The following is a 27,031-nucleotide window of genomic DNA, read 5'->3' on the forward strand; positions in this document are numbered from 1 at the left end:
CGCCTGAAAAAAGGTCCGAGAGTCCGTTCCAGACGGGAACTGCCGAATGCACGACCTACTCCTCCATGGCCGCCACTGGAAGTCCCGTCACCGCTTTCTCAATGGCCTTTGCGAGATCTTTTCGCAGTTGTTCCCTCTGCTGCTGGAATTCAGCTTTAATAAAGGCCATCAAGTCAGTTTGAAGCCTTTGAGCTTGCCCTTCCCCCGTCTGCATGCTTGAAGAGGCTTTTGTCTTTGCTGCAGCACCAGCCAAATCCCTCACTGTTTCTGCCGGGTCTGGTAACCAAGAGACATACCATTTCTGGGGGAAAGTACTCCTCCAACATTCACCTACATCTTTTCATCAAAATTCCACCCCGTATTGATTAAAAAGAGCTCTTTTTTTTGTAACCTTGGGCTGCCTTATGTGTGGCCACGTACTCCATGGTCCACACTGGAAGTCCATAAAGATGATTTCTTGAGGTACGGTTTTATCAGTTGTGCCAATGCAATGGGTGGCACGGTAGCATATGGGCAGCACGGTGGCACAATGATTAGCACTGATGCTTCACAGCTCCAGGGACCCGGGTTCAATTCTGGCCTTGGGTGACTGTCTGTATGGAGTTTGCGCATTCTCCTGTTTCTGCGTGGGTTTCCTTCAGGTGCTCCGGTTTCCTCCCACAGTCCAGAGATGTGCAGGTGAGGTGGATTGGCCATGCTAAATTACCCCTAGTGGGGTTACGGGGATAGGATGGGGTATTGGGCCCAGCTGGGGTGCTCTTTCAGAGGGTCAGTGCAGACCGAATGGGCTGAATGGCCTCCTGCACTGTAGGGATTCTATGATAAATAAGAATATAAAGTCCATTGTGTTATATGCAGATAATACTAACAAATGAGAGAAGTTTCAGATTTGAAGGAGAAGTTGTGGGAGAAAAATTTTGAGGTTGACCCCGGAGTCAGTTGTTAACTTACAGCTGACTCCAAATGAAAAGGCTACACTGACATGTGACAGCACATTGAATACATGCCAAATGCCAATGAGGCTGTCAGCATTCTCAAGTTCAAGTAGCATCTCCCAAGAGCATCCAATGCTGAGTAAAACAAGCATTTTGTTGCTATTTCCCTTCACGGCAACCTACATGTGTGAGGTTGGATTTTCCATTCTCACAAAGTTGAAGATGGCACAAAGATACTGGCTGAAATCTGCACTTTATATGCACAGGATTAATAGCTTTGATGGTCCTTCTTCTACATCTCTCACCTAATTCAGCAAAATAAAATCTGTCAGAAAGTTGGAAACTACTTAAGATTTTTAGATGTTTGTTGTCCTTTCAGAGGGGAGAGAAGGAACTTATTCCTTGGTCAAAAATGTATTTATATCAACAAGATGACTTGAGAAAGAATTGTGAAAATATGTCAACCAACTCACCTCCCAGATACCATCACTGCCTACAGTTACAGATGTGGCTGACTTTCAAGATAATACTCTCAGTAGAAGATATACTGCCCTAAATTTCAACATCATCAGAGGTGCAAAATGAGACACTCAACCTTGCAGCATGAAAATCAATTTTAAAATATTGACTAGGTCAAAATGGCTGAAATAGTGGCCATTTGAATTGACACACAATATAATAAAATTACCAAATATGTGTCTGCCATTATAATTTTAAGATTGGTCACCAGACCAGTTCAACTTTTTAGTTCCTCATGTTGTGTTTGACAAGTTCAAATAAAAGTTGAACAAGCAGGTTTTACTTGTTCACTAAAGAAGGGCATAATGCAAAGGATTTGGATTCTGACAACATTCCTGCAACAGTATAAAAGACTTATGCTTCAGAACTAGTCACATCCCTCGCCTAGCTGTTCAAATACATCCACAACAATGGCATCTACCTGGCGATGTGGAAAATTGCCCAGGTATATCCAATCCATAAAAACAGAACAAATTCAACCTGGCCAACTGCCTCACCGTCAGCTTACTCTCAATCATCAGCAAACTGATGGAAGTGGTCATCAACAGTGATATGAAATGGCACTTACCCAGCAATAACATGCTCACTGATGCTCAGTTTGGGTTCCTCCAGGGATACTCAGCTCCTGACTTAATTACAACTTTGGCCTAAATATAGACATAAGATCTGAACTCACGATATGAGGTGAAAGTTACCGTCCTTGACATCAAGGGGAGGCAGTGGCGTAGTGGTATTATCGCTGGCCTAGTAATCCAGAGTCATGCGCTGGGGACCCAGTTTCAAATCCACCATGGCAGATGGCGAAATTTGAGTTCAATAAAAATCTGGAACTAAAAGTCTTTTAAAAAAGTGACGACAAAACCATTGTCTGGTTCACTAATGCCCTTTAGGGAAGAAAATCTGCCGTCCTTACCTAGTCTGGCCTACATGTAACTCCAGACTCACAGCAATGTGGGTGATTCTTAAATATCCTTGGGGATGGGCAATAAACCTTGGCCCAGCCAGCGACATTCACATCCCATGAACGAATGAAAAAAAATCAAGACAGCTCCTGTGAACCTGATTAGAATGAGATTGTGAGAATCAAGGAGGCTTCCCATTGAGGGAAGCACCTCCACGGAAGACAACAGCAGGGAGTGCACCTAGAGGAATACCAGGGCAATAATTACTGTTTGGCGTTTGCAAGAGGTTGTAAACTTACAATTCTTTCTGAAATCTTTGTTTAGACAGAAGACTAATTGCTTGTGATCCTGCAGTCTTAGTTATTGTAAAGCTTTGTGCTGGTCTTCAAGCAGAAGCAATTTTCAAAGGCACAGAGACTGAGAAAGTTGGTGAACTTGACTGTTGGTGTAGGACAAAGAACTGGTCACAAATCTTCGATAACTCCTGCTGAAGAATCTGACTGCAGCCAGTTTTCAGCACACCTCACTTCCTTACCATCTTCTCTGCCATCAGTGTTGTCTCCCTCATCAATAGGTGGCTCCATATGCTGAAGCTGTTACAGAGCAAAGTTATGCAGCATATGCAAATTTCTGTAAGGTAGAGAACATTCAGCAAGCATTATCAGTTGAATAGTCATTTGAGGATGTTGATCGCTTGATGTAGAATCTAATTGACATGGATGTGAGTATAGTGCAGGGATGGCCAAAATTTCCAAACCTTACAGCCGCATACCGTAATCTTCAAACATTCAAGGGCCACAAGAAGTGGACAGCCTTTGTAAACACATTTTTATTTAATTGTTATATTTTACCTGCATTCAATTCTACTTGGTTAAATTAAATTCTACCTTATAGAACTACTACCATCAAAATACCCCCTCAAGTAAGATGATTCTGACAGTTATCTCAGCGAATCACTGTTAGAGATACAGGCCTTGTTCATCTACCTTCTGGATACTTTGAGCCAGAGAAGTCACTCCAAAATGGCACTGATAGGGTCACACAGTCCTACATCAGGAATCTTGCAATGGCGCTGGGGTGGAGACTGGATCAATCATGGACTCGTTGAGCAGTGTAGAAAATTCAAGATAAGCTGAAAAGAATCCTTGATCTTGTATGATGTGGAGAGGCTGGCATTAGTCACAGTAAGGAGTCTTACAACACCAGGTTAAAGTCCAACAGGTTTGTTTGGAATCACTAGCTTTCGGAGTACAGCTCCTTCATCAGGTGCTGCACTCCAAAAGCTAGTGATTCCAAATAAACCTGTTGGACTTTAACCTGGTGTTGTAAGACTGCTTATTGATCTTGTAAGTAACCCTCATCCCTCCCTCATCCCAGTGCTGCTGCTGCTCTCCTGATCCGTGCCTGTGTGAAGCTGTTCATTATCGACACTGCACCTGGCTGTTTATCTCCCCAATAACTGCCCATCTGCCAGGCCTTTCAAGGATCAGCTGCCTTGCATATGGCAGAGTCTGCAGATCGTGCATTGGATTATCAGCCATCTGGAAACCCAGCGAAATGGGGTGGAAGCATGTCATCCTTGACCCCGAGGGACTTCCCAAGCTGAAGATACACCAGTTGGCCATTAATGGAGAGGAGACTCCTGTGAATCAGAATGATATGGGAGCCATCAAAGATACCCTAGAATTGGCAGAATCCTTCGCTTCTGTGAGATCCTCACGTCATATTCTGTTGTTTCTGGTTATCTATTGATAAAGTGAGGACTGAGAAAATATGGAATCAATCAGCTGCTGAATGCAAGTATGAAGTGCCCACTGACTGATGTTAGTGCTGTCTCCTCCAGTACTTTGGAGAGAGCTGGAACTGAAGAGGTTCAAAGGTGGAGTTCCCTCGTCTGCCACAGATAATGCTTACTAACGTGGAAGTTAGTTACAGGAGGTCACTGTGACTGCTTCCCAAGGGAAACAAAGCCTTTTGTTTCTCCATGTACACAACTCCATGTATTTGTTCTGTTAGAAAGGGAAGTCCTGTGAACATATCTCCCTCACTTGATTCATCCATCTCTCTCATTTCCAGCGTGGAATTGTCAGAAGGGATGAAGACATTATGCCACGTGTGAGGGGACTAAGACATCACACTGTATATATTTTTTTAATGGATACGGAAATCCTATTGACTATTCTGAAATGTTCTAAAAATGGTCAAAAACCTTATAAACTTGCTGAAGCTATCTCTGTATGTGACTCTGGAACAATAGGAGCTTTCTGTCATTTATTAAGAAACTTACTCCTCATTATCTCTGAAGAGACACTAACAACCCATTGTAGGCTGCACAGACCAAATTCAAAGAGAAATGTACAAAACACATTTGCATTTCCTAACTCAGGTTGGCCAATTGGAGCCTATTCATCTGCTGGAGCAAAGGACCCTGCAAGCTCCCTTTCAATGCTTAATGGTGGGAACCCAGGCGGAGGTACACACCATTTGTTAAAGCCACTGTGAAGAGGTGGGATTCATGTGACATGAACCTCTAGCTGGTGGAACCACGTATATTCTCTCAATTTACTGCAAAGCTCAGTCTGCCACTTGTTAGGATCCCGGACAAGAAACCCAACAGTTTGTAGTTTGTAAAACTGAGGAAAGGATCTTTTGCGCCAGGAGTGATAATACTGACCAATAGGTATCTTTTATGTTAAAACAAACTTTAATTTAAACACAGAACCATTCATATTGAGTAACAGCTTTACAGTTAATAGTTAAAACAGTTCATAAATAAAAGGAAAAAAACTTATAACTTACTTCCTACACCTGCAACTATATATATATTGCAATTATGCAAACCAATATAGTTCAAAGACCACATATAATTAGAGTTAAGAGTCAGGTTTGCTTGTTTTTTCTGTGCAAAAACCTTGGAGAGAATATTCCTGAGGCAGCTGAAAGTCCTGGCTTGCCAGGCTAAAATCCTATGCCAAACTTCAAACTTCAGACAAAACTGGCTCTGCCCCTTAATTGAATCATAAGGCATTCTTCAGTCTCTTCCCACTAAGATGTTGCATGACCTGTTTATCCAGGACTGAGCACCATCCCTGATAAATTATCTACACCCCAGGGATCCTCCAAAATCAAAGCAATATTACAATAGCCATCTATTTATAAGCAAGTAAATAGTTAAAATCAATGATTCCCTCACTTTTACAACCCCTTAATCACAACTTTAACAAACATACTGCCTGTATGGATCTTAAATCAGGGTCTTTAATAATATTACTACAATAAATATGAAACAATTTCTTACATTCATCACACACTTTAACATCTAACTAGCAGCAACACAGAAAAGGAGCTATGCCCAGGCTGAATACCTTGCCCCATTTACACTGCTTATGCTGGAAGCTCTGTACCATTGTCTCCAAGACTGGTTTATCTCTGCATGTCTACCTCGTTGTAGAAGTCAATGCTAGTATGAAAGTGAGTTACACAGCATTAGTTTTCAAGCTGCCAACCTCTTAATATGAATACCTCAGTGGACTTTGTTTCTGGGCTCTGGACACATGCAAAACAATAATTATTTTCTTTCGCCCTGTAAATCTTTTCTCAATCCTTCTTTTAGTGTTTGAGTTCACAGGAGGCAATGTGGCAACCCTCTTCCTGCAGTTTGAGAGAGCACTCTTTGTGTTCATCTTACCTCGAATTTGTTGTGGCGTTATTAATGGAAAATTGGAGCACCCCAAAACTGAGGTTTTGGGAAATATGCCTCTGCTTATAAATGGGGAAGCAAATCAAGTGCGGACAGATGGCAAGAGGAACAATCAGGGCTCTTTAAATTAACCCCCTTCCTGTCCGTAAGACACAGCTGACACATCATCCATAATCTATGGCTAATATCAAGAATTCTTTATCAATGTGTTCGCCCCTGTTTTCTGGACATGGCCAGAACAGATAGACTAGAGCTAAGTCAGCACTTGAAGTTAATTCCCAAATCTGGATCTGTTTCTGGCCTTACTTTAGAGTGAAAATTGCATGGCCAGGAGAAAAACTGCATCCAGTGAGAATACAGTCTTAGAAGACTAATTGTTAAATTCCTGATTGGAAAGGAATGAGGGGCCCCTACCTTCCACGTCTTGTAAATATTCAGAGTACAGGAAAAGAGGCACATGAGTAGTTAATTGTGTTAATTGGATTTGTAATACCCGGCCGGTGGATAAGAGTGGAAACTTACAGGAGGAGGTCACGACTAGGACCTGAAGGATCTATCACTGGCAGTCAGGCAAATCGTAGGGTGGGACTTTGGGGGAAAGGATGATCAGGAATGGGGGCGTGAGGCAAAGTCAAGGGTAAGAAGACCCATGAGTTATAATAATAATAGTTTATTGTCGCAAGTGGGCGTCAATGAAGTTACTGTGAAAATCCCCAAGTCGCTACATTCCGGCGCCTGTTCGGGAAGGCTGGTACGGGAATTGAACCCGTGCTGCTGGCATCGTCTTGCATCACAAGCCAGCTATTTAGCCCACTGTGCTAAACCAGCCCCTGCGTTTTTTTCAATACTCCTCCTGCCCTGCAAGGGAACCTAAATATAAATCAAAACTTGCTTCCCAGGCCTCCTTTGGCCCACAATCCACATGTAGAATAGAATGGTTTGACTTTGTTAAGAAAGTTGACACTACTTTCCACACTGTAAGGAACTTGTTAATTCCTTGTTAGTTCTGTGTTTCTTTTTTTTAAAAATCTTGTCATGCAACATTACAGACTTTCGGCTTTGAGCTGAAACTTTGGTTTTGAGCTGAACCGCCCCCTGCAAGCTGCTATTTGGACTGACAATGCCTTGATTCAGTATGTTCTGTGGCATAGCCCGTGATGACATTTTGATGGACTTCGCCAGCAACCAATCAACCCTATTGCAATCCCAGGGCTAAACAGATCCCCAAGTGGATTGGTGTTTTTTTTTCTGAAATGCCTTGCTGGGTGATTATGTATTTGGTTTCAGTTTTGTTTGGAGGTGCAGGGCTAATCAGAGTCATTTTGAATCTCTCTCCCCGAAGAGGGGAATTCTCTCTCAACTCTTAGCCGGAACTTCTTTCAGGGAGACAGAGCAGTTAGTGAGTTCTGAATGCCTGAAGATAGAGTTCAGGAGAGGGAACTTTCTGGATTCCTCTCCCAATAAAGTTAGTAGACCACTCAAAAGCCTCGTGAAAACTGCTGCTCTGATATTTCGTTGAACTGAGTCAAAACGAGCCTGCTGAATCTGACCACATATCAGACAGTAAACAGGCTTGAAGTGCATTTTCCGTTGGTCAGCTTCAGCCCAACACAAATTAAAGTGTGTCCCTAGAAGGTTCTCACAGTTTGAGAATCTGGTCCAGCTTGAAGATCCAAACCAACTGATGGTTTTCAACACCTCGCATTCTGAAGAGATCACCGCCTATAAAGACCTCAATCCCAGCAGTGAAGGTCCTCAAATACCTTTTCATCCCTGTGTTTTTTAACCTTTCCTACTCCCACTGTGTGTCTCTTGCATGTATCTGGGTGGAGGGTGGGATGGGGTTTTGGGAATAGTTATTGACTAGAAGACCATTGTTCCCATTATATGTTCATCTTTTAGAATAGTAGAATTTACAGTACTAAAGGAGGCCATTGAGTCTGCACTGCCCCTTGGAAAAAGCACCCTACCCAAGCCCACACCTCCACCCTATCCCCGTAACCCCTCATCACCTTTCTGGACACTAAGAGCAATTTAGCATGGCCAATCCAGCTAACCTGCACATCTTTGGACTGTGGGAGAAAACCGGTACACCCGGAGGAAACCCACGCAGACACGGGGAGAACGTGCAGACTCCGCCCAGACAGTGACTCAGCAGGGAATCGAACCTGGGACCCTGGAGCTGTGAAGTGCTAACCATTGTGCTACCGTGGCGCCCACAGTACTCTTGTTATAAATAAACAGTATTTGAATGTTTTACTTTTATTTGTAACTCATTGGAGCAGTCAAGGGTTAAAGATCTCAGGAAAATATACAAATTATTGGTTAATTCACTTATGTTGGGACTCCGGGGTCTGTGGTGCTGGAGTTGACCACGCATTCCCCCAGGGTTTCGTAACAGCACTCACACCTTGGACTAAAATTGCACGTCAGATGCCATCGTCACCACTGGGAACCAGCTGGTGTCATTAAAATAGGACCTGCTGCTTGCTTCCCTCCATGTGTCCTGTTTATCTGCTCAAGCAACATTGATAAACATTCAAACCGAAGGAAAGTGATGCATGTTTGCGAATGGAGAGATCATTCCACTTATTGTTACTGTCCCTTGCCCAGTTTCTGGCAGGTAAAGGAGTTACAATCAGGGTCCGTGAGCTACAGGCCCAAGCATACAGCGGGTAGTTAGTGTTTGCATTCAGAAATTCGGAACGGGTCAAACTTGGCATTTTCCACAGTCAAGTGGCCGAATCATTCACAGCGAATCCAAATATGACTTGAATTTGAGGACTATTTATTCTTCTAGAAAAGCAATTGAAAATTGATCCCCCAAAACCAAAGGCACTTTAATAGGATTGTGTGAAAGCAATAACAACTATGACTGTTATGCTTCACTCCTGTTTACCGTGTTCCTGTTGTTGCTGATATTTGCATATTTCTACATCAGTGGAGACAGATAAACCCAAGCAAATATGGGCTTCTAATGCTTATAAGTTCATAGAAAATTGTACGAGTGTCTTCAATGGAACTCTATCAACATAAAAGTGATTTAACTCTGCAGTCAGAGATACTGATGGATACACATCTGCGTCATCTCATCCCTTGATTCTTTTGCCTATTTTGATTTCCTGATATCTAGCTTTCCCATCTCCTCAGTTACTCACATTCACAAAGCTTCTTTCACCAAAGGGAGTGTAGGACCCAGCTGTTTCACTATCTCTGCTGGCAGTGATAGTCTGGTGCCAGATGCCTACTCATTGCAGGGCACGAAGCACAATTAAAAAGTCACCCTGCTGGAGATGAGATGCTGTGTCACTGCCGTGTTTATTAACTAATTGGCTTGAGATTATCAATTAAAACGCAGAATTAAAATTATTCTTTGCTATTTGAAGAAATAAGTAGCTCATTGTAAAAATGTGTTTTCTGGAGCAGTTAGCAGCGTCTCTTATTAGAAGGCTTGCTGCAGCAAAGGTACATGATTCACTCAAGCAATATTTGAAAGGATCCTTCACTCTGTTAAGGAAAGTGTTCCGCATTGATGCAAATGGTGACAAAATGTCGCTTCTACACCTCAAACAGTAACAAAACACTGTTATCATAGGGCTAATTAAAAGATCTTTTTAATACTGCTAAATTTATTCCTGCCATTTTTAACATAAATGGGGATTTGCATTTTCCCAGTATCTCTTTAACATGATAACAAGGAAAACATGCACTACTGTAAATAAGCGCAACAAATTTAGTATGGTGCAAAATAATACCATTGGTAATCATGTGACTACATGACTGAATGAAAGTATATCAAGAGCAGAGTCTTAGACCAGATAGCCAAGGAGAACTGTTGATAGATTGGGAAACTCACCACTGTTAATGTTTCATTAGTGTAAAATAATAATTAATATATCAGCACGGTGGTGCAGTGGTTAGCACTGCTGCCTCACGGCACTGAACACCCGGGTTCGATCCTGGCCCCGGGTCATAGATCGTAGAATTTACAATGCAGAAGGAGACCTTTCGGCCCATTGAGTCTGCACCGGCCTTTGGCAAGAGCACCCTGCTTAAGCCACGCCGCCATGCTATCCCCCTAACCCCACCTAACCTTTAGCATGGCAATTTAGCATGGCCAATCCACCTAAACTGCAAATCTTTGGACTATGGAGGAAACTGGAGCACCCGGAAGAAACCCACACAGACAGGGCAGAAAGTGACAGTCACCCGAGGCCGGAATTAAACCTTGGTCCTTGGAGCTGTGAGGCAGCAGTGCTAACCACTGTGCCACTCCGTCACTGTCAATGTGGAGTTTACACATTCTCCCTGTGTCTGCATGGGTCTCACCCCCACAACCCAAAGATGTGCAGGGTAGGTCGATTGACCACGGTAAATTGTCGATTGGCGGAAAAACTTATCTGGTTCACTGCGGGTGCTCCGGTTTCCTCCCACATGTTCCAAAAGATATGTGGTTAGGTGAATTGGGCATTCTGAATTCTACCTCAGTGTACCCGAACAGGCGTCAGAATGTGTTGTCTAGGGGCTTTTCACAGTCACTTCATTACAGTGTTAATGTAAGCCTACTTGTGACAATAAAGATTATTATTATATTATTATAATGTTCTTCAGGGAAGGAAATCTTCCATCCTTACCTGGCCTGGCCTGCATCTGATTCCAGCCCCACAGCAATGTGGTTGACTCTTCTGCCCTCTCAAGGGCAATTGGGGATGGGCAATAAATGATGCCCACATCCCGTGAACGAATAAAAAAATTATTCAAAAGTAAAGTTTTGAATAAAAAACACCTACCAAGTAATACTAAAAACAGTAAGTAAAAATACAGGTTGTAAATACGATTAAATCATTGGATTAATTAAATTTGCAAAAATAACACATGTTGCCTTCAGTCAGGAAACAATAGAACAAAGGCTCTGTGGTTTATTTAATGTATATAGCCCATTGTTTTATTGGATCCTGACACTGAGTAACTACCATGAGACCAAAAAAAATCATTAAATCTCTTTTACTTTTTCAGTTGGAAAGTTAGAGCATGGGATGAATTATTGTCCCGCTAAATCATTGATTTCATAAAATATAAATGGTTTGTCAAATTCTTAGCCCTTTCTTTGTCCGTGTGCTTCAAGAGTCATTTGTTTGTTCATGTGGAAACATACTAATTGGCTTCAGTGGACAGATGCCGAAATGGGGTGGGAGCATGGCGTCTGCATTGCAGAGCGTGAAAGAACTGTTTACAGTGCATGTCTCTGTGTCAAAGGGATTAGCACCGTCTGAATTTGACCTTTCTATCTGAAGGTTTGTCTTTGAATTGTAGTTTTGATGTTCTATAGATTTCAGGGTAGGTTTGGAGGATATTTATGTGATAGCATTTGTGTAAACTTCAAGAGCATTGTAATGTCAGCATTTGAAAATATTTTGCAAGGTGAAATAAATGGATTATGTCCGCAGTGGAAAATCTTTGTTGTATTAGCCGATATTACTCCTTTTATCGAAAGAGAGAAGTGAATTCAGCTGAGGCTAATTCTGGCGGTTCTTGCTCTGGACAGCCTTTCTGATTTCATGGTAAAATTGAGTGGTGCTGCCCCCTACTGACTACATGGTTAATCTATTTTCTCAATGCAACTGGAAAGGGAGTGTGAACAGTTGTATGGAGCAGTGAAAAGCAAATTACTGCGGATGCTGGAATCTGAAACAAAAGCAGAAAATGCTGGACAATCTCGGCAGGTCTGACAGCATCCGTGGAGAGAGAAAGGAGCTAACATTTCGAGTCTGGATGCTTTGACAAAGGGTCACCCAGACTCAAAACGTTAGCTTTCTTCTCTCTCCACACATGCTGTCAGCTATGGAGCAGTGACTGCTACAAACAGTTAAAGCTACAGCAGTTTCCTTTGGCACTAAGTTATAAAGATTTTGTTTTATAGGGGAACATAATTTTATTGAGATTTATCACAGTGCTTGCTTCGGAAGATAAATTAACTGTAGTTATTAAAACAAAGTAGAATTACACCAGAAAGAAATATGTGAAGGTATAATTCATTTATACCGCAGACAAGCTGCAGCATCTGCTGTGTACAAGATGCCAGGCTAGATTGTATCAAGGGAAATCTTTGTTTTCTCTTATGTGCCACAGTGAATAGAATTAAACAGATTTCAATATTAGTATCACACAGAATTAGTGTTTTAAATAGAGACTCCAAGACCTAATGGGTCAGCAGTGCAAGTTACACAAATATCAAAGTGCTTTAATGTAAATGATGTGTTGTCTCTTTTCATTGGCAGCTGTCACATTGGTCTCACACGTTGTTACCGAATGATCCCCATGACACACGAGATAACAAGAGTTCATGAATGAAAACATTCCTGGAAGGGTCAAGCACTTGACACAGGGCAATTTAGTCCATGAGGTTTCTGAAGATCTTTATCTTCAGCAAGATGACTTAAATTTAATCTTCCTGCAATAATCTTCATCTTTAACGCTCCCTGCAGAAATCCATTTGTTTGAACAATGGAAATTTGTGGGGGGGGGGGGGGAAGACTTGGGTGCATGACCAAATTTCAGCCTAAATACTGGCCTTGCTGGAATCTCATGACAAGCATTAAAAACACGTTAACAGATTTAACAATAGCTGCTGACATGCTGAGGAATTTCAGACTCACTCCGCAAGAGATTGTTATAAGTTTTCATCTCACCCCCTGACAAATTGCAACATTACAGAGATAAAGCTACTCCAATGACCAACAATAGCTCTATAGCAGTAATAATTGATGAAAACACGATATTTCCCTCTGTGTCTCTTAACGATTTTCCCACATTTTTTCTTTTTCTTTAATGTTATTTTTAATAATTTAACTTCAAATCTGTTTTTTTTTCTTACGTAATTCTGACCACTTCATAATGTTTTTAACATTGTGGAATAAAAAAATTGGCTAAAAACCGGGTCCACCGGAATTGGTGGAATAAAAAGGGGTCAGCTTTGAACAGAATTTCTACTCATCAGAGGAGGGTTGCTGCTGGATAGATTAGCTCATTCACACTGTCGTGTTCTGTTTGCATCCACTTGACATACTTAGACCATGGCAGTCCAAGGTTTTACCAATTGAGATAAAGCAAAATTTGGACTACAGCATGGTTGCGTGGCCATGGGGTAGCAGGATATCATAGAATCCCTGCAGCACAGAAGCAGGACATTCAGCCCATCGAGCCTGCACTGACCCTCCAAAAGAGCACCCTACCTAGCCTACTCCCCCGACCTATGCCAGGGATCTCACCTAACCTGCACATATTTGAACACTAAGGGGCAATTTAGCATGGCCAAGCCACCTAATCCGAACATCTTTGAACTGTGGGAGGAAACCAGAGCACCCGGAGGAAACTCACGCAGACACGGGGAGAACAATATGGGGCGCGACTTGCGAGCGTGCCGGTTAAATAGCGAAAAAGGCCATCTAACCGGCCCACTCCCGGTGGCGAGATCCGGATTTCACTCAAGTATGTCATGAACCCCAAGTGGCATTGATTTCCATCTCATTAGCGGGATTGAAATCAAAGGTAATGGCCTCCTGGGAATTAACGGCTACCCAGCAAGAAATCACGCAGGCATTGTTTAGTACTCCTTTTTAAAAACACTTGCTGGCTTACTGTTCTGATTCCCACCCCCCTGCCACATTAGTTTAAACCCACTCGTACCACACGAGCAAACCTCCCAGCCAGGATATTGGTGCCCCTCCAGTTCAGGTGTAACCTGTCCTTCTTATACAGGCCCCACCTTCCCTGGAAGACATCCCAATGATTCGAAAAACTGAAACCCTCCCTCCTGCACCAGTTCTTTAGCCACATATTCAGCTGTACTATATCACTGTTGCTACCTTACTAGCACGTGGCGCGGGGAGTAATCCTGAGATTACTACCCCAGAGGTCCTTCTTTTTAATCTTCTACGTAACTCCCTATATTGCCGTTGCAGGACCTTGCTACTCTTTTTACCTATGTCATTCATACCAATGTAGACAATGACCTTTGTCTGATTTCCGTCCCGTTTTAGGATGCTCAGAGATATCCAGGACCCTGGCACCAGGGAGGCAAATTCCCATCCTGTAGTCTCTATCGCAGCCACAGAAGAACCTATCCGTGTCCCTGACTATTGAATCCCCGACCACTATTGGTCTGCTATGTTTTGTACCCCCTATGTCTGTGCAGCAAGGCTAATTGTGGTTCCTTCGCTCTGGCCACTGCTGCTGCTGTCCCCTTATGGACCTTCCCCCTCATCAGTATCCATAATGGCATACTTGTTAGATAGGGGGATAGCCATAGGGGACCCCTGCACTGTCTGCCTATCCTGTCTGGCAGTCACCCATCTATCTTCCTGTACCATGGGTGTGACCACATCTCTATAGCTATTATCTATAACAATTTCAGCTAATTGTGTGCTCCTCAGTGCTTCCAGCTGCTGCTCTAACCGATTCATGTGTTTGATGAGTTTCTGCAACTGAATGCACTTCCCACAGATGTAGTCCTCAGGGACACTTGAAGTGTCCATGATGCCCCACATCGTGCAGGAGTAGCACACGGCCCCGCCAATTGACATCTCTCTCCCTCTTTGGTTGGCAGATTAAAAAGGAAATACTAGTTAGGCACTTAATAAAAGGTTACTGCTGCTGCTGCCACAAATAGGCCCCCAAACAATAATGTCTCTTCTGTTTAGTACAGGTTGGTATAAAATATTAAGTCCAGCTTGCTACCCTCCAATATGTGTGAGACGAAGAAAAAAAAAAACCTCTTACCTTACAAAATGAAGCTCAAAATCTACTCCGGTGAGCCGGCCGCTAGGCGCCGTCCTCCGGACACTGCTCCCGCGATTCCCGGCTGCTCCTGGGGTTCCTGTACTCTGCTGAGACACCACTTGCCGAAGCCTCTCGAGCTAAAGCATGACCACGCAAGCACTTTGCTGCAAATTTGCTAATAGCACACCCTTCTCTCTCTTTTTCTTTCTCTTACTTGTGGTCCTCAAAGTGACTGTTTGGGGTTTAACTGTCCCTTGACAACAGCTTCTCCACAAACCACTTTCTGGAAGCACTGACCATCCGATGCAAATCTTCCTCACAACAGCCCATCAGCATCACCACTCTGCTGGAACTGAGGAGGTGAGTAACCATTTCCATTTTCGGACATGCAGCTCAAGGGCAGTGGAGCTGCTGACCCCGTGCTTGGGGGCAGGGGGAACCCTCAGGGGGGTTGGTCTTGGTTGGGTCTGAAGCATTCCAGCTCAGGGATTGGCCTGGGCCTGGGGGCGTGGGGAGGTGTTGAGAGGATTTTCGTCAGTGAGGCTTTCAAGCCATCTTTAAATATTGTGGATACCCATAACAGGGGCAACTGCAGCTGCTTCCTGTCTGTCAACCAAACACTTCCAAAAGAGAGCCCTGTTTTTGGTTATGTGCTGGAGGTCACTTTAATTCTCCTCTGACTTTGTGCGGCCTCTAGCTCTGCAGCTGAAGCTATTGCAAATAAAGAATTGGCCGTGTTAATTGTGAGAGCATTTCACAGCTGCAGGTTGTGTTTGCTGCTTGCACCTGCTGTTGGCTGCAAATGTCTGGAGGCTGCTGTTGCTGTTTCCTCCCTTTTCTATTGCCAGAAAAAGGACAATTTTTTCTAAGATACCTGGGCCCTGGAACACCAGGCTCAAGGTGACATGTGAGTCTGGAAGGCAATTCAGTTTAAAGCAAGAACACGCTAAGCAACCTGGTGCATGACATTTCTCCAAATGGGATACCTGATGATGCCATTGAAGAAATGCTTTCTTAGATTGCTGATGCTTTTGTTGCTGGTGTGGTGAGTGCTGCATGTAACTGGCCCGTCACCACGGGTTAAACACACTGGAAGTCAAGGATGTTCAAATGCATCTTGAGACCAGTAGAACATGTGGATGCCAGGATTTGGATCCGGTGGGAGTGGGCCATGTGGGAGGAGCCTGCACAGCTGCGGCTCTTGGACGGAGAATGGCACTGATACATGGAACAAGTAACACATTGATGGACAGATCATTTCTACGACAAAGTTCTGGACATGATAACACATTCTCAGGCTTATCCTCCACTTCTGTTGAGGAACCTGTGAGAGGTGATACCATGTGATTTCCTTTGTGAAAATGAGCTGATGTAGCTTTGTAATGGAGCTGTGACGTTTCCTTGTTGTTTAATGGTTAGTGTGATATGTGGAATGTTGCGTAGTTGCTTTACAAATCTTTGTTACTATTGATTGTTTAATGAACAAAACACTCTCAAGCGGCTTCTCATGGGTACACGTGCCATGTCTCAGACGATGATTAGTGCATTGCATTCCAATCAAACCTTGAAGCCTGAACAGTTTGTCTCAAAGAGCTGGGTTTCAGCACTGGTAAGTGTGTGGATCAGAGGAGGGCACCTGTGCATGGTCTCCCTCATAATAATGATCTTTATTAGTGTCACTAGTAGACTTTCATTAACACTGGAATGAAGTTCTTGTGAAAATCCCCTAATCGCCTATTCGGGTACACTGAGGGAGAATTCAGAATGTCTAATTCACTTAACAGCACGTCGCTTGGGACCTGTGGGCGGAAACGGGAGGAAACCAACACAAGCACGGGGAGAACATGCAGACTCCACACAGTGACACAAGCCGGGAATTGAACCCGGGTCCCTGGTGCTGTGAAGCAACAGTGCTAACCACTGTGCTACAGTGCTGCCCATGTTCTTGGCATTGAACAGAGCAATCTTGTCCGAATATCACAAACACACTCGCAACAAACAATCTGTCTTCATTTAACCAAAAAAGTTTGATTGTACTATCATCAGTGAGAATTAGTTAGATGGGCTTCATATGGACTAAGGATTTTCCTCGTGGACCTATCACTCCATAATTTCCCTTATTCGTTTTAATAAACTGAAAAATCACAAACAGATTGGCAGAGATACCCAGCCAAGTGTTTTATTCAGGTAGAAATGATTCAGATACATTGTGCAGTTTAATTGTGATTTTATGCCAAAATTTTATTTTGAAATTTGGACAAAATATGCATTTGCTTTGAAAGTTGATGCAGCTCTTTAAAAGATAAGAAAGAGAGAGATAGCAGAACAATACATCAGCAGGCAAGAGTGTAGACACACACAGACTACGGGTTTATTTTCACTATAAATGTAGCAGTTTTTCGCTGCAGTATACATGCATTCTACAGAGTCAGAGCCTGGTCCTAATTCCAGCATTGCGCAGTGTGAGAATCCAGAGAAGAGCACAGTAAGAAGTCTTACAACACCAGGTTAAAGTCCAACAGTTCATTTGGAACCACTAGCTTTTGGAATGTAGCTTCTTCATCAGGTGAGTGACTCACCTGATGAGATCTCACCTGATGAAGAAGCAATTCTCCGAAAGCTCGTGATTCCAAATAAACCTGTTGAACTTTAACCTGGTATTGCAAGACTTCTTACTGTGTCTACCCCAGTCCAATGCCAGTATCTCCACACCAGGGGACAAGGACATTGTTCCGAAAATTTGGTCAGGTCTAAACACTGGATATACACTAGTGTCAGTGTGAAGTGCAAGCTGCTTCACACCAACATGAAACCGTTAAATACAACCAGAAGGAAAGGTCGCTGTGTGGAATTCAGATATTTATTTGGGAGAAAAGGTCTTCAATTTTCACATATCTGGGAGTTAACAGCAATTCATATATACCAACTAATTATTTCACATCAGAGGAGCGAACCTTTTGTAAAATAAAAAATACCAAGTGACAAAAAGAATTGGAAAAGCCTAAAGGATTAAAGAGAGAAAGCTTCTAAATGAGGGGTCAGAGATACCTTTCAGTAAAAAGGTGTCAAAAGGAATAGATTGCTAATGAATGTTTATCCGTGTGTGCGGTAACTGAGACTTAACTTTCAGCAGAGCATGTGTTAGTGAGAAAAAAGCATTTGGTGTTATATACTGTGATTTCCTATTTGTAAGACATGGGATTTGGCATTGGACTCATTGTTAGTGTCAGCAATATTCCTTGGAGAACTTCATGAGTATAATTGGTTGGAACAGATAGCGATCACATCAAAAGTTCTTGAATATACTTGCTTGTGTGCTACCAATGTATTTATCCAAGCCCATGTCGCAGGAATCGAAGAGTAGGCAGTCCAGTGCATTTTCAACAAAGTAGAATAGTAAATGGATTCTTGGGCAGTGAGTCACCCTGAACTCAGCGCCTCCTCAGAACATTGACTTGGCACCCGTGTTACATTCAATAATTTTCCCGTGGCGGAGGCTGCTCACCATTGGCCGCCAGTGGGATCTTCCCATCCCATTAAAGTCAACGGCAATTCCCATGGCTCGCCTGTTCCGCCACCGGGAAATCCGCAGCACAGTTCAACTTCGGTGGGCCCGGATGATCCCACCGGTGGGAAGGGGTGGAAAATACTGTATGTTCATATTCCTTCCTAAAAATTAATTCAATTAAATTATGTTTGAAAAATATATGGTGCTGCACCCCAATGCTGCACCATCAAGGAGTTCAGGTTTTAATCGTAGAATCATAGAATTTATAATGCAGGTGGAAGCCATTCGGCCCATCGAGTCCGCACCGGCCCTTGGAAAGAGCACCCTACCGAAGCCCACACTTCCACCCTATCCCTGTAACCCAGTAACCACTCCTAAACTTTCTGGACACTAAAAGCAATTTAGCATGGCCAATCCACCTAACCTGCACATCTTTGGACTGTGGGAGGAAACCGGAACACCCGGAGGAAACCCACGCAGACACGGGGAGGATGTGCAGACTCCGCACAGACAGTGACCCAAGCCGGGAATCGAACCTGGGACGCTGGAGCCGTGAAGCAAAAGTGCTTAGCACTGTGCTGCGTGCTACCCCATAGTAGACAAATTAGTTAAAATTAACTTCAGATTTTCTTTTATCATCATTAGCAGAGCTGAGTCAAACCATTGTTTCATTAAATCACTTTACCACGGAGAGATTTCTGAACTTTGTGGTCAACAAAGCTGCCAGTCAAACCAATATGACATTTTTCCATACTAGGAAGCAAGGACTGCATTTGACTCCCGCACATCATGTACAATTGACAGAAGCTATGAACAGCTTTGCCATCAAACCAGAGTAACTGAATAACCAGCAAGATGCTTTGAGCCGTGTCCAATTACTTTTCCACATTTACGAAAAAACATCATTTTAGTAGCATCTCCCGATGATTGTGCAGATTTTGTCAATAATGTTTTTATTGGGGAATGGTCTCTGAATGGAAACCCTCCTTTCACCCTCCCTTACATTTCCTGGTGCTCAATGAAAGCATGAATGTGAAATGGCTATGGATAACTTGAAACAATTAGTGTTTCTATTTGTTCCACTTAGGTGAGCACACAAGATCGAAACACGTTCTGACTGCTGACTTATTTAAAAAAGGTCACAGCTGTACAGTTTGTCACAGGGGTGCATTTTTCCACTTCCAAAATCTGTTAGTGACAGCTTTGTTCCTTGGTGAGTCAAAATGCCCAGACGATCAGATGTGCAGAGCTGAAAAACATCTTTTCAATGACGTATCGAAATAAAGTTTCCACAGACCTTCAGATTTCACAGCTTATTAATTACAAAGACAGAACAACCTGCCCTTCCACCCGAGAATAAATCCAAGCTTTGACGTAATGGGAATACGATACTTCTGCCTATCTCAGGGTTATGTACGTTACATCAGATTATTTGACAAAGAATACAATCTAGACCATTACACTAAATGCTCAGATACAATTTCCAACCAGCATTGGATAGAGAATACTTGAGATGAATGATTGTTTCCTTGAACCTTCCAAGCTATAGCTGTTAAATTTTCCCTTGTCAGTGGAATGAACTGAGGAGATAGATTTATGTGCCTATTAATGCCTCTTTTGAATAAAAATCTTCAACTTTAGTATCATTGCAGAAATAATTATATACGCACCATATTCCAATGTAACAATATTATTGCAGTCTTTTTATGACTTTTAAAAAACAACTTGACTCAGTTATGTTTTGTCAATGGAGATTAGCTGTTAAGATGAAACAAAGTAAAAATTTCTGTACACTGACAGATGGAAAGGTAGGTTTTGAATCCGAACGTGTCACTCATTCTTATTGAAGTTTATTGTAATATTATCGCTGTCATTCCCATTTTATCTTTTACGACCCTGTTTGGCTGACATTGATAACTAAGATCTTCTTTTCTCTCATGTCATCTTCAGATTACCGACGTCAAAGGGAAATTGAAGTTGGCTAAGAAGTTCTGGTCCACATTGCCGAACAATATTTGTAGTGATGGTAATGTTATAGCTGGGGTGCCTGAGGAAGAGGATTGCTGGAATGGACACACAAAGGGCAGGTGAGCCACACAATGGAGCAGACATTCAGGAACCTGCAACTGGCTCATTCACAAACCGGTGGTCAGACTGGGTGACAGCAACTGCTGCATGTTGCTGGTGTAAGGACAGTGCTGGGAGCTGTCTAGTGTGCAGTGGCGATAAATCTTCAATGAGCCAATTAGTTCCAGTTTGGAAATTCTTGATGATGACAATGTTATTTCAGGACGAAGAAGAATAGTAATGAGTCAGGTTGAACTCACAATTAATTAATGTGCTAAATAATGCAGAACATTATGCATTGCTTGGCAAACCATTATTCCCCATGTTATACTGGGTGATAAAGATGGGTTTTACTATAAAATACAGTTAAGTTAATTAGCCCCTTTATTACAAACATAAAGTTTTGGATATCTGTCATATTATTTGTTATTGGTGTCCAGGTTTCCTCATAAAGTTAACTTTAATATTATCCCATCCTGATCAGTAGTGCCATTAATGCCCCCTCAGCACATCTAGAGCCCATTAAGGGCAATACCTCATATAGTCCTGCTCACCTTCGTCCAGTATTAATCTTCTGCATATCTAACCTTCCCCTTTGCCTTTAATGTAGAAGCAACTGTGACATTATGGAAATGTAGGGCATGAGTATCTAAATTTACTTAAAAGTTCCTAATGAACTAAAAATTAATATAGCATATCCCCATCATTTTAAAAATGGAAGAGTGAAAAAAATCTTCCATGTTGACTTTTAAAATAAATTGTGCTATGCAATGTGTACTAAATCAGTTTTGATCTCTGGTCTGTGCTGATGTAGTTGATCTCAGCTGGGATAGTCATGGGAATGCCATGCTTGACACCACCTTTTTGGGATTGTGTGGTGGGGAATATTAATTTGGGATCCTGGTCATAATCTGTTGGCCTGTTGCTGGAAAGGAGTTATGCATGCAGATCACAGCAGGGACAGATCATGGACTTGGCTTTGAAAGCCCTTGGTCAAAAAGCCTATTGGCACACTCGACTCACACATTAAGAAATAGCCCCTTGGCCGCAGACGGCTGGCAGACCCCTGGAAACCAATCCCAGCTAGACAATAGCTTCAGGAGAGGAGGGAGATCACATTGGAGGCAAGAAATGAGTTGATGTGCATGGTAAACTATAGTATTATCCAGCTGGTTCAGAAAAATCAGAAGATGTAGCAGAGGTTTGTAGTTTTTATGTGAGTCTCAGAATCCTGTTGTTTGATTACACACTTTCCGTTCCAATTCTAAAATGGCTTTAAGTTCTGACTTCAGAAAATCTATACCCAGCCGAGGACGGTTTTGTGATCACACTGAGAGAGGTCTTCCAGTTGAAATATCTCCTTTTTAATGCTCAATGACTCTGTACAGGGTTCGGTAAATTTTGAATTTTATCTTTTTTTTAATTGCTTTATAGGAATTTGTTCTCTCCTTCAGTATCACAGGTTGTGTTAAAAGATAACTAGTTGAAGAATATACAGTCTCACGGCTGCGAGGACTCGGGTTCGATCCCAGCCCCGGGTCACTGTCCATGTGGAGTTTACACATTCTCCCCATGTCTGCGTGTGTCTCACCCCCACAACCCAAAGATGTACATAATAGGTGGATTGGCCATGCTAAATTGCCCCTTAATTGGAAAAAAAACAAACTGGGTACTTTAAATTTCTAAAAATAAAAATCATAGATACAGTCCACAAAATGTGGCTCATTAGGGCACAGATTTTCAGCCGAGATATACCATTTTGCCTCTATGATATCATCTCTGGTGTGAGCTGCCCATGATGCCATTTAGTGAGGGCCTAAGGGCGCAGAGAGCGTCTGCCAGAATTGTGCCGAGAAGGAAGATCTTGACGTCTGACAGTGTGTAACACAGGTATTTTAGACCACAATTCTCCAGTTAGCACCCTCTCCTAACTTCACATAGCTGAACATTCAGCAACAGGAGGGAGCCACCTTGCAGCTATTATAAGGCATTATCAACTTCTCTGGGGTTATAATTGATTTCAACTGTTTCTTGCTGCATTTGTACAATTGCTTGATGGAGAGGTATTTAAAGTTGCTGAAGTCTACAATAAGAAGTTTCACAACACCAGGTTAAAGTCGAATAGATTTATTTGAAATCACAAGCTTTCGGAGCGCTGCTCCTTCATCAGGTGAAGTGGAGGCAGGTTCACAATCACAGCAAATGTAGGAGAGACAAAATTGCAAGATAATCACAGATTGGAATGTGAAGAATTGTTAGGATGTGAGTCTTTACAGGTAAACAAGTCTTTACATAACAAACAGTGTGAGTGGAGGAGTGATAATCACAGGTAATCGAAGTGTGAATTGTCTCAAGCCAGAACAGTTTGTAGGATTCTGCAAACCGGGGCAGTATGGTGGGGGTTACATATAAAGTGACATGAACCCAATATCCCGGTTGAGGCCATCCTCCACAAGGAATGGTCTGGAATGTGCCGAAGGACTTTACCTGACTTTAAGGATTCTGCACAAATCACTTGCTCCAGGCATGAATTTAATAGTTTGCATCCTCCTTGGACCAGAACCTGAGAGAGAGAATGAGCAGAGGCGACACAAAAGACAACAAGCCGCTGGAAGGAGGAGGAAGGATAGATGGGCACTTTACAGGAGGTGATTTCTCCCTAGATTGTTCAGGGAATAATTCCCTACCTGAACCTCATTGAGGAATTTCAGGCATCCTCATTTCATTAAGGAGGTCCTCACTGAAATCTGCCACTTGCTGCAATCAGATACGCAGCCTCAGTGAAGGGTATGGACAGCATTGTATAAAGCCTTGCACCTTTATGCACCGGGTTCCTTTCAGGCTAGAACAGGCAGCATTTTCAACATCTCCTGGGATGAAGGGGTTATCTTGCGAGGAAAGGTTGGGGATGTATCCTGTGGAGATTGGAAGAATGAAAGGTAATCTTATTGAAACATTTGAGATGCTGAGGGGAATTGACGAGGTTGATGCTGAGAGGATATCTCCGCATGTAGAAGAACTAGAACTAGTGAACACAGTGTAAAAATAATAAAAATAGACAGAGCTGAGGAGAATCTTTTTCTTAGAGGATCATTGGTCTGTGGAATTCTCTTCCCGAGAGACCAGTGGAAGCAGGGTCATTGAATATTTTCAAGGCTGAGTTAGATAGATTCTTGATTGACCAGGGAGTCAATAAGTACAGGGGGTAGACATGAAAGTGGAGGTCACACTCAGATCAACCATGATCTCAGCTGATCAGGTTTGAGGGGGCTGAATGGCCTACTCCTTGCTCCTAATTTGTATGTTCTTATATACCATCCATTATTGCATAAATGAGGTCACTGAGTCCTGAACTCCAAGAGAGTTGACTGCTTTTTATTCTATAATAAAGAGAGAACATGCTGGAAATACTCAGCAGGTCAGGCAGGATCTGTGGAGCGAGAAACAGAGTGGGTGGCTCAGGTTGTGACCTTTCACCCGGCAATGGAGAAGTTGGCAGCACAAACTTACGACCTCACAGGATTGCAGGCTTCCATCTGGTGTGGGGGCCATTGATTGCACGCAGATTGCTTTGCAAGGAATCACATGTCAATTCTGAGATGTACCACAGGAGTCCATTGGTCTATCCATTGACACGGAGGCAGCACACATATAATGAAAATCACTCCCACTCAAACTCTCATAAGGGCGATCATTGGGGGCTGATTCTGCTGTATGGACTGCTCTAGAAAGTCTGTACCATTTGACATGCCGAGATTTGTGATTGTTTGTCCTATTCCGCACAACCTCATCATCATGAGGGCATAGTTCTTGCCCTCTGCTACATGGCAACTAGCTGAGGAGTAAGAAGATCACGTTGAAGGAGGGGGAGCGGTGAGGCAACTCAAACATTTTCTGTCTGGGTTATTGTTGATCAACTCATCCAACTATGCTGCAAGTGAACACAATTCTCCATTCACCAAGAGTGCCACACCCCACCTTCCCTCAGTTACTGGCCACCACAGCATCCTCTTGGTCACATTGCTAAATTCATAGAGTCATAGATGTTTACAGCATGGAAACAAGCCCATTGGCCCAGCTTGTCCATACCGCCCAGTTTCTATCACTAATCTAGTCCCACGTGCCCGGATTTAGCCCACATCCCTCTATATCCACCCTTCCCATGTAACTGTCTGACTGTTTTTTAAAGGAAAAAATTGTACCCTCCTCTACCACTGCCTCTGGCAGTTCATTCCAGATGCTCACCACCATCTGTGTGAAGGAATTTCCCCTCTGGTCTCTTTTGTACCTCTCCCCTCTCACCTTAAACCTATGCCCTCTAGTTCTGGACGCCTCTAAATTTAAGAAAAGATATTGACTATCTACCTATGACCTATGCCCCTCATTAATTTATAGATGTCGATAAGATCACCCCCAAGCCTCTTACGCTCCAGGGAAAAAAGTCCCAGCCTATCCAGCCTCTCCTTATAACTCAGACCATCAAGTCCTGGTAACATCTTCGTAAATCTCTTCTGTAATCTTTCTAGTTTAACAATATCCTTCCTATAACAGGGTAACCAGAACTGAACACAGTATTCCATGTGTTCCATGTACTCCAGTTTACCAATGTCTTGGACAACTTCAACAAGACGCCCCAACTCCTGTATTCAATATTCTGACCAATAAAACCTAGCATGCTGAATGCCTTCTTCACCACCCTGTCTACCTGCGGCTCCACCTTCAAGGAGCTATGAACCTGTACCCTGAGATCTCTTTGTTCTGTAACTCTCCCCAACTCCCTACCATTAACTGAGTAGGTCCTGCCCTGATTTGATCTACCAAAATGCATCACCTCACATTTATCCAAATTAAACTCCATCTGCCATTCATCGGCCCACTGGCCCAATTGGTCAAGATCCAGTTGCAATCTTATATAACCTTCTTCACTATCCACTATGCCATCAATCTTGGTGTCATCTACAAACTTACTAACCGTGCTTCCTAAATTCTCATCCAAATCATTAATATATATAACAAATAACAGTGGACCCAGCACCGATCCCTGATGCACACTGCTAGCCACAGGCCTCCAGTTTGAAAAACAACCCTCCACAACCACCCTTTAGCTTCGATCGCCAAGCCAATTTTGTATCCAATAGGCTACCTCAACCTGGATTCCTTGAGATTTAACTTTTTGCAACAACCTACCATGAGGTTATTCATCACTGCATGTTTCTTTAGTGTCTGTCAACCATGGATCTATGTCTATCCGAGTGCTCCTGCACTCCCCTGTTGCAGGGATTGGAGTAGTTGCTGATTTATTTCTTGAGAGATGACCATGAGCATCTTTGTCCTGATTTTGGACTGTAGCACCTCAGAATGGGCAGTAGGAGTCTGGACTAACTAATCGCCTGGTAACAGTAAGGGCTTTGGTGGGTGGGTGAAAGCTGTCTTCCTGAGTAAGGTCAGCTGGTCCATTGTCTACAGCAGTGTTCTTCACACTCGGGACGCGACCCGCGGGTGGGTCACAGGCGGGTGTCGGGAGGGTCGCGGAGCCATCCTTCGCGGAGCTCCCGATCGCGCAAATCCCCACGCAGCAGCCGGCTTTTAATTACGGCGGCTGCAAGCGGCCTTTAAGATGGCCGCAAATGTGTAAAAACAATTCGGCCACATTGCGTACATTTTTAAACTGTTGCAGCTTTTTGTTTTACAAGTTCGGGGTGGGGGTTTATTCATTTATTTTATCCATTAAATTTTTTTTCATTTATTTTATTCATCTTTTTTTACAAGTTCGGGGGGGGGGGTTATTTAATAAACTTTTATGGAAAAAAAATGCAGAACTTTGGACAGATGAAATGAAAATGAAAATGAAAATGGCTTATTGTCACAAGTAGGCTACAAATGAAGTTACTGTGAAAAGCCCCTAGTCGCCACATTCCGGGGCCTGTTCGGGGAGGCTGGTACAGGAATTGAAACGTGCTGCTGGCCTGCCTTGGTCTGCTTTAAAAGCCAGCGATTTAGCCCAGTGTGCTAAACCAGCCCCTGGAGTATGGAGACTCCATACTTTCCGACACCGGAAGGCTTCACCTTCATCCAACAGGTTCCATTGGAGGAGCGTGTACGAGGGCCAAAGGGACCCAAATCCATTTCCTCCATTTTTATCAGCAGCAAACAAGGTAAGAGAAAATGGTGGGTCGGTCAGGTCAGCCGGCGTGGGTCGTGAAGGTCGGGCGGGTTGGGTCCCGAAAGTCAGCCGGTTGGGTCCCCGGAAAAAAGGTTTGAAGAACACTGGTCTATAGTGCAAGGTCACACTTGCAAGGTGGTACTTCAACAATCCTAGTAATGTGCTGGAGGACCGGTTGCTGTGAAATCCTGCAAACCCCCTTGAACACTGGTTTCCATAGTTATGATGGCAGCAGTCTGATTCTGCGTGGCAACAATTTTACCTGACAACAAGCTAAGCCTGAATAAGAAAAGTCTGAGCTTTCATGGCTTCAGTCTGAGGTTCGACTGCAGCACCACACATTAGGGGGTTTCTGCTTATGCTGCAGTTGAAGATGGGGCCACAGGTTGCCATTCTTGGGTAACTGAAAGGAGAAAGGTATGAATTAAGGTTGTGGTGAGGGAAAGGGAAAAAGCAAGA

At 43.1% G+C, this 27,031-nt stretch overlaps 1 protein-coding gene across 1 annotated transcript in view; it reads left to right on the plus strand.

The window, feature by feature from the left end:
* Positions 1–27,031, plus strand: part of gpc6a (glypican 6a) — a 1,492,324-nt gene that overhangs the window by 1,445,020 nt on the left and 20,273 nt on the right. Inside the window, exon 7 of the mRNA XM_072476229.1 lies at positions 20,293–20,429. Coding sequence (XP_072332330.1) covers positions 20,293–20,429 — 137 coding nt within the window. The remainder of the gene's footprint in view (positions 1–20,292; positions 20,430–27,031) is intronic.

Source organism: Scyliorhinus torazame, chromosome 15 (genome assembly GCF_047496885.1).
Source record: "Scyliorhinus torazame isolate Kashiwa2021f chromosome 15, sScyTor2.1, whole genome shotgun sequence".
Classification (NCBI taxonomy): domain Eukaryota; kingdom Metazoa; phylum Chordata; class Chondrichthyes; order Carcharhiniformes; family Scyliorhinidae; genus Scyliorhinus; species Scyliorhinus torazame.